This window comes from Pongo pygmaeus, chromosome 14, assembly GCF_028885625.2.
Source record: "Pongo pygmaeus isolate AG05252 chromosome 14, NHGRI_mPonPyg2-v2.0_pri, whole genome shotgun sequence".
NCBI classification, from domain to species: domain Eukaryota; kingdom Metazoa; phylum Chordata; class Mammalia; order Primates; family Hominidae; genus Pongo; species Pongo pygmaeus.
Window position 1 is genome coordinate 88,770,602 of NC_072387.2, and position 17,959 is coordinate 88,788,560.

At 33.9% G+C, this 17,959-nt stretch overlaps 1 protein-coding gene across 50 annotated transcripts in view; it reads right to left on the bottom strand.

The window, feature by feature from the left end:
- Positions 1-17,959, bottom strand: part of RBM26 (RNA binding motif protein 26) — a 93,546-nt gene that overhangs the window by 17,748 nt on the left and 57,839 nt on the right. For all 50 annotated transcript variants that reach the window (XM_054447324.2, XM_054447325.2, XM_054447310.2 and 47 more), the window contains 6 exons: positions 15,111-15,236; positions 14,690-14,764; positions 13,097-13,264; positions 11,547-11,651; positions 7,533-7,733; positions 4,787-4,873 (listed from right to left, as the gene is read on the bottom strand). In XM_054447324.2, coding sequence (XP_054303299.1) covers positions 4,787-4,873; positions 7,533-7,733; positions 11,547-11,651; positions 13,097-13,264; positions 14,690-14,764; positions 15,111-15,236 — 762 coding nt within the window. The remainder of the gene's footprint in view (positions 1-4,786; positions 4,874-7,532; positions 7,734-11,546; positions 11,652-13,096; positions 13,265-14,689; positions 14,765-15,110; positions 15,237-17,959) is intronic.

The window sequence follows — 17,959 nt, forward strand, 5'->3', positions numbered from 1 at the left end:
ATACCAGAAGGAACAAAACTATCACAGACCACTAGGATCCTATCAAAAGCACTCAGGAGCCAACCTGTAGTCTCCTGGCCAAAGATGGAATAGCTTCAACATTAATAACTGAGAGCAATGGATTTGTACCCATATATGAATTTATGACTGCATAACACCAACTAAGCTGTATCAAAATATGAACCTTATCTGGCTCCTTATTTTTAAAAAGTAAATTTACAAGAAATTAGACAAATGTCAACCCTGACTGGATATTTGATATTTAGGAATATAATTTTTAGGTGTGATAGTAGTACTGTATTTTTTCAAGGCTCTATCATTCGAAGAGCCAACCTATGTGAAAACCTAAATGAAAAAGGAAGGAATCAAACCTTCAGAAACTGGTTCCATCATTTAAGGTTCTATCATCTAAAATGTTTACAGATGAAATGATACAATGACTGTGAATAGCTCCAAAATAAGGAGTGGGCGAGTTGTAGCAAGTGAAATATAGACGAAATAAGATTGGCCCTAAGTGGATAACTGCTGAAGCTCAATGATGTGCATATGGGAATACATTTTATAATTCTAATTTCTATGCTATAAAATGTACAAAAAATTGAGTTTTAAAGCTAAAATAGTTTATTCAGAGGCTTGTCTCTAGTCTTTTGACTATTTATTCTTACACACATTCATTCAAAGCTTACAGCAAATTAAGGAACAGCATATACATAACAGAAAGCAAAAAAGGTTAAAGATCAAACAAAGGAGGAAAAAACTACGAAAAGTAATTGCGGATTCCACATCTTACGTGGAAAATGTTCTGGAAACAATTAAGTTTGGAAAAATGTTGGGTGAAACAAAATTAAACAGGTTTGTTTACCTCTGGACTTAGTCCATTTAGACTACAGTTCTAAATGGAATATAAAAATGCAGCCTTTCACAAACTTATCTGACAAGAGAATCTTTTGTTAGGGGATCTCTTGCAGAAACAGTGTTTTGCAATAACTACGGAGAAAACTGACTTGAGATACAGATAATTACCGAAGAGTAAGCTGCAATCCTATGGTTCCTTACGTTTTTAGTAACGATAATATAACTAATATATAAAAGAAGGCTAAAAGCAAGTTTAGTAATATTTGTAATGTTATAGAATGTTAAAGCAGGAGTTATGAACACAAATACATATAATTATATAATATACATGACCACGAATTTTTAAAAACATGCAAAATCTAATTTTTAGAAGTTACAAAGAATGACTTTCAATTCTTTAACTCTTGAGTTCAATACACATGGCTACTTTCCCACAAGCTTCAGACCTCAAGTTACTAATTCTGGTAGCACAGTGCCCATCACATAGCAACACTTAATAACTATTAAAAGTATCAGTAGGAACACACACACACAAAAACTCTGCTATGCACATAATTTGACTTCTTTTGGTTAAATCCACTTAGTAAAACATGATTCTCTTTCCCCCTATTTTTTGCTAAGATAGGGTCTAGCTCTGTGGCCCAGGCTGAAGCACAGTGGCATGATCTCAGCTCACTGCAACCTCTGCCTCCTGGGCTCAGGTGATCCTCCCACCTCAGCCTCGCAAACAGCTGGGACTGCAGGTGTGCACCACCACACCTGGCTAATTTTTTGGTAGAGATGGGGTTTCTCCATGTTGTCCAGGCTGGTCTCGAACTCCTGGATTCAAGAGATCCACCCCACTTGGCCTCCTAAAGTGGTGGGATTACAGGTGTGAGCCACTGCGCCTGGCCCCTCTTTCCTTTTGATATAAAAAATTGTACCTCTCAGCCAGGCACAGTGGCTCACGCCTGTAACCCCAGCACTTTGGGATGCTGAGGCAGGCAGATCATGACGTCAGGAGATAGAGACCATCCTGGCTAACATGGTGAAACCCCGTCTCTACTAAAAATACAAAAAAAAAAAAAATTAACCGGGTGTGGTGGCGGGCACCTGTAGTCCCAGCTACTCGGGAGGCTGAGGCGGGAGAATGGCATGAAGCTGAGAGAGGCAGAGCTTGCAGTGAGCCGAGATCGCACCACTGCACTCTAGCCTAGGCAACACAGCGAGACTCCGTCTCAAAAAAAAAAAAAAAAATTGTACCTGAGTTTGGGACTATAGGTTTCATTTTTGGTCTGATTCTTCTAAAACAGCAACTTAATTATTCCTATTCTGAACAGGATCTTGGGCTCCTACAAAGGTACAGTAACAATTCAGTGTAGAAAAGATAATATTCTAATCAGTCATGGAAGAAACGACTGCTTTATTCTTGTCTGAGTACTTATCCAACTTTAGTACTTTGGCACGGTGATAGACCAAAAAAATAGAAAATAAGGTAATAGGAACCATCTTCTAGGTAACAAGGCAGAGTCAAACCATAAACCATCTTAACCTAAAGCTAAAAGTGTTCTGCTTATATTAATAGTCTTTAAAATGCTTCAATATTTTTCCTGAGGAAAACTTCTCACTTTTCAGTTATATCTGAATGTCTCAATTACCTTATTTATTCTCGTACTTTCACCTTGAAATACTATGCATCTATTGACTATAGAAAATAAATTCATTCACTCATCTAGGACAATGGTCCAGTAAACAAGAACAATGTAATATTTGACAGTAAACATTGGTAAGAGCTGACAATTTTTTCTTGGGAAGGCCTATCCTTTACTGCGAGTTTATGTCCTCCTACATTTTCAGTGTTAAAATTTCCTTTATTTTATATAACAATGGTGACAGAACATGACAATCTTTTTGTATTTTTAAAGTATTCTTCCCTGGCAAAATAAAAAATTGATACCTCTACGACAAACACACAAATTTTTAAATTCCTAAACTTTACTGTTCCCTGAAATCCAAAAGTTTGAAGACCACTGCTCTATATGTATCCTGCTTGTATAAGATAAGCTTCAACTTAATTTTCTATTCTTTTCAACATTACAAAATTTTAAGAAACTTTCTGACTTAAGGATATGCTTATGCTTTAACAACTTTTATAACTAAAAATCTAAACATTTATCATAGCAGTGGTCATTACTCTTTTTAGTCTATTAAGTAAATCCAACTAAAGCTATTTCCTCTAAATAGGTAATTCTCATTAGACCTAACTTGGCTTTAGTTATTCTGTCACTTATTCAAGCTTCATGTAATTCAGTGCTAAAGTCTTCCTTATACATTAATCCCTGGTATTTTTTATTGCTATTCATTTTGAAAAATACATTGTATAAACACTTAAGGTACAAAAAGCAAGACCCAAGAAAGAAGGTATGTGTCAAAAGGTCTTTCCATGAGCAAAATTTCCAAAAATTATTTAAGAAGCAAGAGGTCTTAATTTTTTCTCAGCCATATAAGCAAGCAAGGGAAGTAGTACATATTTAAAGTTCTTACTAAATCCACAAATTTGGCAATATCTGAACCATTTGTACAGTAACAACTATCATTATTTTATAATACCACTATTCCCTAGAAAATACACAGAACATAAAACTACCTATCTAGCAATAGACTAAAAATTATCAACTGAAGCCACCACTGAAAGGAAGCTTATTCTAAACTTGCACTTAACAATACCCTGGAGAGAACATTTAATCAAAGATCTACCTTTTTCAATATAACATACACACATACAAGCTTAGAAGAGTTTTAAAATCTCATCAATTTTAAATTACTTTTTACTTTCACAAAAGATCATTAAAGAAATGATTATTCAAAGCTAGCTTTAAAAAGAGAACACCCTAAGATCAGGAATTCCTATTTTATAAAATAATGTACCACCCCCTACCTCTACCCCCAAAATTAGATTTTTTCAAGGCTCCAGTTGAATGAGTTACCAGACCCATAGTCTTATACTGGTTACAATGCCCCAAGGGCAACTTCTACCAGGTAATCAATGTACCACTGTGCTGGCAGAGAACATTCACTACAAAGAGGATAAATAAATGTAGAGGTTTTTTCAAAACTTATTTAAGTTGAAATCAACTTAAAACTTCTGAAAAGCATCTCACTCTTTCATTGCTTTCATTTGGAAAACTATTTCATCCCTGGAACAACGGCAAGGACAAAACAGTGACACTGTCTTCTCTACAATTCCTGAAGAAAGAACACACAGGGCAAAAAAGGCTCCTATGAATCCCCTATACCTCACTCCCATTTTCCTTTTTTTTAATCTTTGAAACCCAAATGAAAGACAAGGTTGCAGATATTCCAGTCAGTCCTTGGAAAGACAATTCAAGATTGATGGTTTAAGGTAACTTTACTAAGAGTACCCTCAAAGTTAGAAGTATATACCATGTCTTAGGCAAAAAGTCATAGAAGTCTAGTTGGGGCTATGCTGAACTAGGGATACTTCTTTTAGAGTTCAACCTGATGAGACCAGGAAGCAGTAGATGAGGAATGGCTAAGATGGGCAGACATTAGAACTGCTTGTACCTTATCCCTTACCACTCATTCTGCCAAAGCAGATCCTGTTTTGGGTCAGCTGAAAAAAAAGAATAATGGGTAGTGGGGTGGCCCTATCTACTATGAAAAAGAAAGAAAGGAGAATCCCTGGTGTCTCACGACAGCACAATTTGACATTCCACTTGGTGACTAAATATGTATTTTAATTATATTATGTTACACACAGAATTGCTTATAACTGCATTAGGACATTCTTTGAGGGCATGAATTCCACTTCAGGTGTTCTACCTATTGTCAAAGCATATTATTTAGTAAGTTAAAAAATTCATTTATGTTAAAACTTAAAATACTTATAAATCATTTAAATCTGAATCGATAAATTATTTTTAAAACTTACTGCTTCAGCTTCTGCTCTTGTCTTGAATGTAATCACTGCATGAAGTGAAGAATCATCAATCTGACAATCTTCAATTTCACCATATTGCTTTAAATTAAAAAAAAAGTATTTCCTCCAAATAAATATTTTGAAATATCCAAAAATCCTAATGGTATTAAAAAACATTAAAATACTAATAAATATAACCCAGAATACATAACAATTCATAATGGTTAACAGAAAAGTATGGTGAGTAATTTATTTTAGTACTTGATATTATAAGATAAAAGGTGGTCCTATCTTCCAATCTTACTTACAATTCACACTTCTCAGAATTAGTAAAACTTATACTCGATTGAACTATGCTTTAAATGAAGGAAATAATGGTCAAAGCCTGAGCTTTCTTGCTAATTTTCCTCATACTCACTAAACCAATCCCAAGATAAACTCTTTCTTAAGCAACATACTGAATCCTCAGAATTTCTATGAGTTTTTGGTATCATTCCCAATAAATGGTGAAAGAAAGAAAAAGAAAATTTAAGTAACTTCCCCAAAGTTAATTGTTAATTACTGGGACGAGATTCCAGGTCTCTTGATTCAAAAGTTTAACACCCTAACTGACCACGGTTTTGCTTACTACACACTCTACGGTACTTTATAGTTGTTTAGAATATTTAAAAGCTAAACACATTATATTATTCCTGTTTTTGGTTTGTTGGATTTTGTCCCTCGTGTGGGAGGATTTTTCTACAAACAGCAACCTTTATCCCACAAAATTCTAGTCCTTTATATATCATTACCAATACCTTCCTTCTTATCCCCCCAAAAATTGTAACTGTAATCTCATTAGCTCCACACATATCATAGAAATGTTCTGTAGAGCACAGTAAAGAGAATGTCCTAGAGCCAGTAAGATTCTAGCTCTGCCAGTTATTAGCTGTGTAAACAAGTTACTTAACCTCATCATGCAGCATTTTCTTCACCTCTAAAATGGGCGTAATAAAGGTCATCTACCTCACAGGGTTATCCAAATAACTCATAATAAATTAGTATAAGGCACTCAGAGGGCATACCTGCCACAAAGTAAGTGCTTTATAGGTTTTTAGTTATAATTTTTATTACTATTACTACTGGTACTGGAAGATACAGCATTTTTGTTAATCACAATTTGTTAATGGTCCTTTAATATTACAGATATTAAATAATGTAAATTTTTTTCGTCTGACATCCATCATGTGTTCAAATCATAGGTTGAGAGAAAAGAAGCTAAACTTCAACTAAACCTGTGCTCTTACTTAAGACTAATAATTTAAATGTGAACTTTGGAGTGAAATTTCACTGTCCAAATGCATGTCAGAATTTTCATTTAGAGGCTCTGAATACTTCTCAAACCAAAAGCACCTTAGTCTCACCAAAACATAAATCACAACAAACTCACTTTGTCTGTTTGGATTATTTTAGCACATTCATTGTTAGTTTCCTGATTAGCTGTAAAACTATACACAACATACGAATTATCTGAATCTCCTTTCTCTTGTGGAAGGTGTGGAAGTGGGGTACACAGTAGGGAAAAGTTGGGCAACCAAGCTCCTTTCTAGTTCTCTTAATTCCTTTCTTTATCCCTTTAAATCCACCAAGAACAGGACTTTAGACTCCTCATTCTTAAATACTAATCATTTTGGTTATTTCTTAAACATACACCATTTCTGTCAATATCTCCTTATGTCCTGACAAAATATCTGTAACTGCTGCAAGCCTCCAATATGATTTTTAAACACCTAAGTCTGAATTTTCAAAAGGTTAAATCATTTATGTACCTACGTACTAGCTTACCTATTCTTTAAGATCTAAACTACAGTTTTACTACTTATGAAACTTTCCTCTATTGTTCTTTTTTCCATCATATGCCAGCATGATACTTCTCTAAGTTACTAAAGTATTTATAGTGCTTAATAAATTATAATTTGATTATAAATTATGTCTGTAGTTTATTCTGTGTTAAACTGATACATGTAAAAGCCTTGAGGATAAAGAACTAATTATTTCCTTCACATCTCCAGAGCAACTACTATTAAATATAATGCTGAGGGTAAAACTGATACTTAGTAACCAACCTTCGGGATACCACTAAGAATCACAGCATTTGAGATGAAAGGGCCATTCAGCAGGTATAATCTTCATTTTGAACATGAGCCTGATAAATCCCAGGAAGTCCAAGTTAAATAATGGATTAACAGAGACTAGAATCCCATTCTCCCTTCTTGTAGGTCAACATATTACCATTATATAAAGTCTTTTTCACTACACCCTGACACTGACTGAGGCAACTGCAAGATCATAGGTCAAAATTTTATCTTGTTTCAATACTGGGTCAGCTAGATCAAGAATACATTTTTAACAAACACAAACCTTATTTTAATTTTTAAAAATCTGGATGGCCCATGCAATATGTTAACTTTTTCTTTAAAAGTAAATATCAAATCAAACTAAACTACAAGACTTCCCTCTCTGAAACAATAAAGTTTATATTGTTCATTTCACAATATTTCATGGCCTACTAAGTGTAAGAATAGCAATGTCTCTTCTAGATAATTACACAAATCCGACAGTTTGTTTTTAAATTAACAAAAAAATTAAAGATTAAACTCTTTGTTCAGATTAACGAGTTGAAATTACTTATGCCCTTTTCATAACTTCCTCTTTAATTATGTCTACTATCCCCAATAATGATTATCAGTATTTGTTTTGTTGAGCAGTAAGAAAGTACCGCAAAATGAGGAAGAAGATCTTCTCTATCGCTCTCTGTAAATGCAGAAATCTCCAATGCCCTGGGACGGTGATCCACCACAGCATGACCAGGCACACCTCGCCCTCGCCCTCGCCCCCTGCCTCGGCCATGAACTGCACCTCGACCTCTTGAATGAATTCCTCTGCCCCGACCAGATGAAAGAATCCCTCGTTTGGCAGCCTAGAAGAGATTAGACACACAGGTTAAACAATGCTGCAATTACTAACACAAGCCAAGTATTACACTCTGGCAGATGAATAAAACTTCAATGCAATTTGACAATGTATTCAAATGCCCTATAAAAGGATCACATAATTTAAACTGGGGTTTCAGTTTAGTGAAAGTAAATGTAAGTGGCTAGTAAACCGAAACAAAAAAATAACACTGAGGTCTTGGAATTACTAAATGTGCCTTTTTCTAAGTTCTTGCTCTCTAAGATATCAGGATATATCACAAAAAGATCAGCAACTCCTGATTTCCAAGTATACACTGTTAAATGTTACTTCAGGAGTCAGGCTAATAAACAGGTAACACCTACATTCACAATAAATGCATTTTTTCCAGTTATGATTTTCTATTTGTTTGCCAGTTGACTTCAATAGGTACAGTTATCTCAAATCATTTTAATTACTTATCCTAACATCATTATAGAACCAGTGTAACATATTGATATTCTACCACATTATTCTGTATGATGATAGCACACCACTCCTTCATTCCACAAATACTTAATGTGCACTTTCTGTGTGCAAGTCTTTACCCTCATGAAACCCAAGTCGTAAGTGTAAAGAAGCATTAAACAACTAAGTTATGGCTGGGCGTGGTGGCTCACGCCTGTAATCCCAAAACTCTAGGAGGCCGAGGCAGGCAGATCAACTGAGGCCAAAAGTTCAAGACCAGCCTGACCAACATGGGAAAACCTCGTCTCTACTAAAAATACTGAAAATTAGTCAGGCGTAGTGCCTGTAGTCCCAGCTACTCGGGAGGCTGAGGCAGGAGAATCACTTGAACCTGGGAGGCAGAGGTTGCAGCGAGCCAAGATCGCACCACTACACTCCAGCCTGGGCGACAGAGCAAGATTCCATCTCAAAAAACAAGAACAACTAAGTTATTTAACTATATTAATGAGAAGTGACTCAAAACGTGAAGAAATGCTTTAAGATTTGAAAAGAACTTCAAAGATTTGCAGTGAATAACCCACTAGAATGTATGTTCCCTCAAGATATTTTTTTTTTCCATTTTATTCTCTGCTTTATTCTCAGCAGTAGCTGGTGGATTGTATTTAATACTTGTTCAATGAATCAAAGGAGGAACAAAGAAAAAGGCAAGAACGGGGTAGGAGTTACGGCATGAAAAAAGGCACCAACGCTGAAAGAAATGTAATTTCCCAAAGAATGAATATTATCCAGTGTAGCTGGATGGAGAGATAAGCCTGGAGAAAGGCAGAGTCAGATTACACATAACTTTAAGGATCATGTTAAGGATTTTGAGTTTTCTCCCAAGAACCATGAAAATAAATTAAAAGATTTTAAGCAGTAAAAGAGTGATGTAACCAAATCAGTGCTGAAGAGGATATTCTGGCTAGAATTTTAAGAACAGAGTAGAAGAAAGAAAAGAAGCTGGGAAACCATTCAGTATGCCACTACAAAAGACCTGAAGAAGGAAGTCTGGACTACAGTAGTGGCAATGGAGATAGAAGTAAACGCATTTAAGATACATTTAGGAGTAACATATATAAAATTTGATAATTAATTAGATATAGATGGGAGAAAATCAATTAAGGGAGAAATCAATTAAGACTGCCAGATTTCTGGTTTGTATAACTGTACAGATGGGGTGTAGGAGCAAGATAAGCAAAATTTTGAAGATGTTGAGTCTTAGACGTGAGATACCCAAATGGAAGTGTGAAGCAGGCACAGCCGCCAAATCTCTGCTAGTATAGGTATTTCAGTTTCTTCATCTCAAGACAGTTAAACTTAACATTAGCTAAAATAATCATCTAATATCCAAATAATGCTAAGTGAAATAAGCCAGGCAAAGAAATACAAATACTGTATGATCTCACTTATACATGGAATCTAAAACAATCAAACTCATAGAAGCAGACAGCAGAATGGTGGTTACCAGGGGCTGTGGGGACAGGAAGAATGGAGAGATGTTGGTCAAAGTGTACAATGTTTCAGTCAGATAGGAAGAGTAAGTTCTAGAGATCTATTGTACAGCACTGGTTGGTGACCACAGTCAATAATAATTATTGTATACTTGAAAATTGCTGAGAGAGCAGAGTTTAAATGTTCAATTTTCATCAAAAAATCACAAGTATGTGGGGTGATGGACATGTTAGCTTGATGTAATCACTTCACAACTTACACATATATCAAAACATTTTAGATTATCATATATATAATTCTTCATTTGTCAATATAACAAAATAATACGTAATAATAAATTTTAAAGGTCAAGGATTAATATTAGTAATAGAACAGTATATACGGGTATGCTCTGAGGAATATTAATGCCTCAAAATGCTCCTTGAAAAGGAGGGTCCCTGGACAAATAAACTTAACACTGAATACTTAATATGTATTTTTAGAGATTCAGAAATTAAAAGCCTCTAAGAAACCCCACAGTAAAAACGTATATCCAATACAATCTGTTCTAAGGTTATATTATTTAGCCTAAGAACCTTTTTTCACTAGTTTTCTATTAACAACTAATGGAATTACTGTGGTGAATGAACACAGTCTGGGAAGTACTGCATTAGTGCATAAAACTAATATTCAATGAAAACTAAACATAAGCCGTGATAAAGGAAAAACAGAAAATGTCATTCAGTGTTTAGCTATAATAAAAAAGCAAAACACAGAATAATATGGAATTTTGTTAATGCTATTATTTATTTAAATTATGGGCCAGAATTTTGAAAATGATATTTTGTTTCAAAGATTCCACCAACACTGGCATAAAATCGCTACAATGGGAAAAACACAATTTCTCTATTAACATAAAATAAATATTTTTCAAACTTTTTTTTTCCCCAAAAAAAATACTGGGCAGGACACACATGCAACCACATCAAGTTTCCAGAGAATGCAAAGGTATGAACATTTAGGACAACATCCTATGGCTTCCTATGACTTTCAGAGAAGACAGAGCTTTAAGGCAAGTCTGGTAGCTACTAAATGTTAAGTCTTTAATACCCGGATGGCAGTATTCAAAACAGATTTCTACCTTGTCCAAAAAATGATCAAGTTGCCAACAAATTAAGAAAAAAGCATGAATCTCAGCTAAAGCTAAATAATCTAAAGTATAAAAATCTTAAATTCTTGTATCAAACCACAATACAGACATGTGCCAACTATATTAATGACGTTAATGTCCTATTTCAAAATACAGTTCCAATCTTTGAACCTCTTTTTGCTATTCAAAAATTCTCTCTCATATCATATAACAGGAATCAATTTCACTAGGAGTTGTTTCTTATATAAATAACCATCTAACTAAATTACAAGAAAGCAGTTTATTTCTCCTTTCTAAACAACCACAGCACCATCTATAGGCAAAACTCAAGTAAACATATTCTTCAAAATAGTTCTCAATATAGTTCTCCAACTAAAACTCTCATACAGCAACTCAATTTATATGCAAAGAATATCTCCATAAGAATACCTGAAAAGACTTTAAGTTTTCTATTCCAGGGAGGACAGATCAAAAATAGAAAAGAAATAAAATTCATTAGAAATGGAGGAACTTGGGGATATAGGCAGAATTACTGCCACTCCTCCTTAAATAAGATTTTATCTAGTACCTCTGAAAAATTTGTTGACCTCTTCCCTCTTTCCTATATTAACATCTCAATATGTATGCCAGGGATTACCAACAATTACTAAGGAGAATGAAGGGAAGGGAATATATTTTTAAATTGACCACTACAACTACATTTGCTTCTTTTAAGCCTACTGTGTAGTTGTGTAGTAGTATGATTAAACATACTTCCAGCTGTAATTCTGTATACTTTCTCCTAAGTTCAGTGACTTCTTCTCCAGCCTGCATCTTCTTATATAAATCCAGTTCTGTGTCAAGTAATTCCTTCTGCATCTAAAAAATAGTAATTAATATTTTAGGTGACAGTAATTTTTATCCCGTATTGATACAAACCTTTTTAAAATAACTTTTACACAGTGCCATTTAATCCATATATTTCTATCTCCAGTATAATCACTCTAGTCCAAGCCAAAATACTCCACACCTCCACAATACTGCAACAGCTTCCTAACTTGTTGCTACTTTCACTGATTTTCCTATAATTCATTTTCCATACAGCAGCCAGAAGGAGATTTATGTAGACTGATATGGGGTAATTTAAAGGAAATAACTGAAAGGAAAAGTAAAAAACCCTCAAAAACCAAGGTGCTAATGAGCAATACAGAGTATGTTTTTATGTAGAAAACATACTTATCTACATTCATACATTTACAAAAAGAAAAACTAGGATAAACCAGAACTAATGATACTGGTGACCTATAAGGGATGGGTGGGGACAGAGTGCCAGGAATCAAAGGGAAAGGGGTCTTTTATGTATTCCTTTTTATATAGTTTTGCTTTTGAACCATGAGAACTGTTTCACTTGTTCAAAAAATAAAATACAATCTGCAAGAATTGGGGCCAGGGAGAGGCGATCCAAAACTGAATACAAATGCAAATAGATTTAACTTTATCAAATTAGTAACAACTACACAAAAGGGGGAAAAAAGTCATTTTAGACCAGTTCTGACTTTACACCTTTAGTGGAATACACCGAGGCTGTAAAAAACGTAAATAAATTTTGAATTTTATATTTAGTTAGTTGTTGGAAGTGGTATTGTTGTAGCAATTTTTGAGCTACTTTGAACGTATTATAGCACTGTGTTTAATAACAATACATTGATATTAGTGGAACAAAGTTGTCATTATGGGAGCAGAAATAAAATATGAAATAAGGAAGAACCATGTGATGGGTTTGAATTTAAAATATCAATTAGAGTCATGACTTTATACTTATATACATACAGACACACCAAGTATAAACATTGTATAACCTTGTTTTTTTCTTAATCACTTATTACCATCTATGTAGGTTGATCTACCTGATCAACCTGAATTTTCCCCTTTTCAATCAATCCACCATGTACGGTGTTGTCAGAATGTTATTAATACTTGTCTATTATTAACCCTCTGTATCACCAACTACTATTACATAAAACTCAAACCCTTAGTCAAGCAGTCAAGTACCTGTATCACTTTGTCCTCAAGCTGCCTTTTCAAGATTACACCCATGACTATTTTTCTAATTAGTGACTTTCCAATTATAACTCCACAGAATTTAAAAGATTAGTAGAGTTTACTTGTTTGTACTTTTTTATTTATGGCAGGGGGAGAATGGTACATACAATGGTCAGATTTTGAACAAAAGATATTACCTACAAGAAAAACTGAATCTTAAAAATGTAGTGTCTAATGCTTGTTAATAAGTAATAATATGAACAACAATGAAATTAAAATACCTGAGTCTTGGTTTTTATACTTTTTGGAAGACAGCGTCCAGGAGAAGCAGCTTTGACCTCATCTTTCAACTTGGTAATATTTTTTGTCAAAACCTCTAAAGTTTTCATTATTTCTGCTTTATCTTCAGACTTCATTGTTTTGTTTTTCTCCAGTTTTGAAATTAACATCTGCCAAATTTTTAAAAAGAGAAAAATAAAGTTAATTACTCCTATTATCATTAACAAAACAAACACTGCAAAGTAAATTTAAGAATAAATATTACTACTTTTTTTAGTTTATGCATTCGTGAGAAGGCTAACAACCACGAATTATCTAAAGATAGCAAATAGCAGATTTGGTGATGCTAACTGTATCTCAACTCAAGTTTTACTCTTGGTTAAATTTGTGAAGAACTGTTACTATTTGGGTCTCTCAGAACCTAAGTTTGAAGCACACAACCAGAAGAAACTCAATTCTATCACTGAAAAATTATCAATTTGAAAAACATATTAACAATTTTACTTTCTAATCCATTTGCTGATGTTACCGCCTCTAAGTATTCCCATTATCAATGTCATCTCCAGCCCAGAAAGAACCAGAGGAAAAGTTTTATGGTTCCTTACATACAATGAGATATTAGAAAAAATGAATGTTTAATTACTTTTTCACCTGAGAATGATATTCTCAACATGAACAGGAAACAACAAGATAAGCAAGATAATATGGGGTAAAAGAAGCCACATGATTTATTGTAGGTTTCCTGAATTAGGATGGCTTCAGTTTCTGGTTTCGTAAAGTACTGTGATTTCTCTTAATCAAATATATCCAACTTTAAATTAGAAAAGATACACATTTCAAATCAAAATGTAGTTTCTGTATTTTCAACATTTTGAAATGTCATACTACTAACCTTCATTACTAGACATAATCAAGAACTGAGACTAATTAAATGTCATAAATTAGAGTAACTCGGTCCAAAAGAAAGAACCCAAGTCACATAAGTAATTTTTAATTTTCTAGCAGTCACATTAAAAACATAAAAAGAAACAAATACAATTAATATAATAAAATATTTTGCTTAACCTAATATATCCAAAATGTGACATTTCAACAATTATTGTGATGTTTTACTTTTTTCTTTGTACTACATTTTCAGATCTAGTGTATATTTTACACTTACAGCACATCTCAATTTGGACTAGACACATTCCAAATGCTCAACAGTCAGATGTGGCTATCAACAGTCACATGTGGCTACTAACTGCTATACTAAACAACACAGGACTAGAGGATCCTAAGCTAGTGAAGAAAGGTACATATCAATACTGAGAAAAAAGGTTCCGTTTAATTATCTGTTGAAAAAACTACTGTGCAGCAACACAACTGAATGAACACCTTAATTTCATTTTATGTTGATAACTATAGTACCAGTTAAAGTATAAGGTATACCCACCATTTGATGTATGCTTTTCATCTCCAATATTATCATTGACAAATATTTGTTTTACTATTACCAATTATAGTAAATCTTTTTATGACTAGGTAGTATAAGATTAAGTTCACTCCAAATTATAACATTTGCAATTTTGCCAAATCTAACTTTAACATTTTACCTTCTGTGTTTCAATGTGCTTTTCTAAAATTTCTTGTTTCCTTTTCCTTACATCCTGCTGAAGTTTCAGTGCCTCCTAGAATCAGGGATCAAAAATATCATTAGAATATTACTAAGGATAAACAATATTATTCAAGAGAAGAGAAATGGTTGTAACTGCAGAAGTATGTCAACAAAAATTATATGCAAGGCTTTTCTATGTAAAACTTAAAATATGTATGCAAGTTTCAAAGATTAATCACGGGAACCTTTCTTTCAAAGAAAAAAGTTTTATTTACTGCTATACTATGGAAAATAAACGTTCAGTGGCAGCCAACAAACACCCTTGTAGTCTTATTTTGCAATAAGCACTGAAAAAACACATACACAAGGAAAGCTTTCCTATATGCAAAAATTTTTTATACTATACCAGTTGTACTTACCTGTTTTTTTTTCTGTGCTTCATTATTATCAACTGCAGAGGTGGAAACAAGTAAGGTTTTTTGTGCAGCCTTCAAAGCAGCTGGATTATACACTGTTTTTGTTAGGCCAGTAGATGTAGACAACACCTACCAATACAAATTCAACTTTTAAAAATATATATCAGCTGTTTATGATATCCTATTTTCTATAAGACTCAACTTGAAAGCACTACTGTTAAACTTCAGCTTCAAAACACACTGAACTAAATGTATTTTATACTTATAATAACAAAATTATATTTGGTGATTTGAAAGGTAGAGTATAAATAATAAGCTCTAAAATTTAAAAAAATGAACACCAAATACCTATAGAAAAAAAAGAAAAACATAAAAATGTCAAAAAGAAAAACACTGCTATTACTATATCACTGAGAAAGTATTAGTTGTTGAATACATTTACTAATACTTGTAGTGACTAAAGCAAAAACCACACTCAAGAGCATGGCACAGGAGGAAACTGGTTGCTGTCCCTCAATTTAACACGATCATTTGCAACTTCCAGTTCTGAAACATACCCTATTGCATTCATTCTCCATTCCTTTGGTAGCAATGCTCCTTCTGCTTGAACTGACCTTACTCCCCTAAATTCAGCTTAGGTTCAGCCTAACACAATCAAGACCTCTAACAAAGCCTGAATCATTTCTCTTTTCTACCCAGGTCCTTATATGAAATTTTATTTCTTTGGCTATTAGGTAAAAATGCTATTAGCTATTTTTAGTTAGTGTCAGCTATTTAGTAAAAAAACGACCTGATAATATATTAATTAACGTGTCTTTGCCCCCATCTACAATGTAAGGGCATTAACATAAAGACTTGCCTTTCTCTTCTGTGCATCTTCCAGTACCTAAGTCTTGCCAACAACTAATTATGAGACCACAGGTAAGATTAAGTACCATTTTGGGCCTCAGTTTGCTCATCTATAAAATAAAGAAGATAAACATGATGGTGTCTAAAGTCCTTACAAACCCAAAAATTCATTCCAAGAGGGCAGAGATTTTGCTTGTTTTTTAACTTGGTTCAGTGCTACAAACAGTGCCAGGGCACAGGGTAAGTACTCAAAAAACATTTCTGCACTAAACTAGATTGAAATGACTATAGATCAGAGTGGGCAACCTTTTCTATACAACGGTCAGCTCAAAAAAAAAAAAAAAAAAGTATTGGGTATCTTTTTTATCCTTCAAAAACAAAACACTCTAAGTTCCACGGGGTGACTGGTTACTGGTTCTTAAAAAGAAGCCTACGAATCCCTGCAGGGTGATCTACGAATGCTATAAAACTAACCATGAAAGCATGTGTGTGAACACTGCAATTTTTCTGAGGAAAAACCTTGTTTCTAAAGTCATTGTTTCTAAAGGAGTTCATGACCTTAAATAAGGTTAAAAGAACTACTCAAGTTTAAGCGTATAAATGAGAAAAGCAGCCCTATTTTTTAGCCACTGAAACATTAACATCTGGTTAACAGGTAAGTAGCAATCTGAAGACTACTTTCTAATCTTTCATCATGAAATTTGATTAGGGAACATCACAAATCACTATTCTAAGTATTCAAGAAAGTGTTAGCCTCTAAACGAAATAAAAACCTAAAATACTATAATTGTACTAGTTTCATACAGTACAACTGATGTTTAAAAATAAAGGTTCTTAACAATATTTGATGTGTATTAAAATTTGATCAATTACTATATTTGTGAGACAGGGTCTCACTTTGTCACCCAGGCTGGAGCATAGTGGCCTGGATCTTGGCTCACTGAAACTTCCACCTCATGGGCTCAAGTGATCCTCAGCCTCCCAAGTAGCTAGGACCTCAGCCGTGCACCACCACATCCGGCTGTTTTGTATTTTTTGTAGAGACAGGGTTTCTCGCCATGTTGCCCAGGCTGGTCTCAAACTCCTGAGCTCAAGCAATCTTCCTGCCTTGGCGCCCCCAACTGTTGGAATTATAGGTGTGAGCCACCATACTCGACCAATTAAACAAACATTTTGTTTGTGGTCAGACCTCAGTGACCTTTCTTGGTAATTCTAGAGAAAAATTTCTTCCATGCTACCTAACCACAGCACAAAATGCCAAACCACATGACTATACAAAGATAAGACAATAACTTTATTAGTAGTGAAACACAGGATAAACTGAAAACAGAGCCTAATTAAGTTTCAAAACTGTTTTCTTCACGAGGATTCCATAAGTTGAAAAGTTATGGCCAAAAAAAAAAAAAAAAAAAAAAATCCTAATTATTTAAGTGGGAAACAATGAATATCGTAACCCAATTTTCCAGTTTTTAATTTATATTATTTTCATAATAAAAGCAGTGAGAAGCCCAGAACAAACCCATATAATTTATTTAACCAAGTATTTCTCCAGTTTCAGTGAGAATACTCCTTTTCAAATCATTCTTAACATGTAGTATCCAGACTAAGGAGTGCTGGTTCAAAGTGAATAAAAGTATCTGACAATGATAAGACTCCTTTATTCCTAGAAGTATTCCCATTTCCTTTTTTATCCAGGAACATCCTTCTGTAAAACTAGAACATCCACGAATGTGACTCACTGAGGCTACAACTCAGTGACTGTAAGACACACTATCATTTATGTACCCCTACTAAAGAAAAAAAGGCTGCCAATCATAACCTGTGTCTAACAATTATAAGACACAGCCTAATGTCAGAGGTGTTAAAATGTAAAAATGTGACACAAACAATGAACTATATTGTTCACTATTTGAATCTATTTGGTTCTGGAGATTAGATAGTTTGGATAGTAAGAGACACATGTATTTTCAAAAGAAGAAAATCTATTAAAACTGAAATTAGTG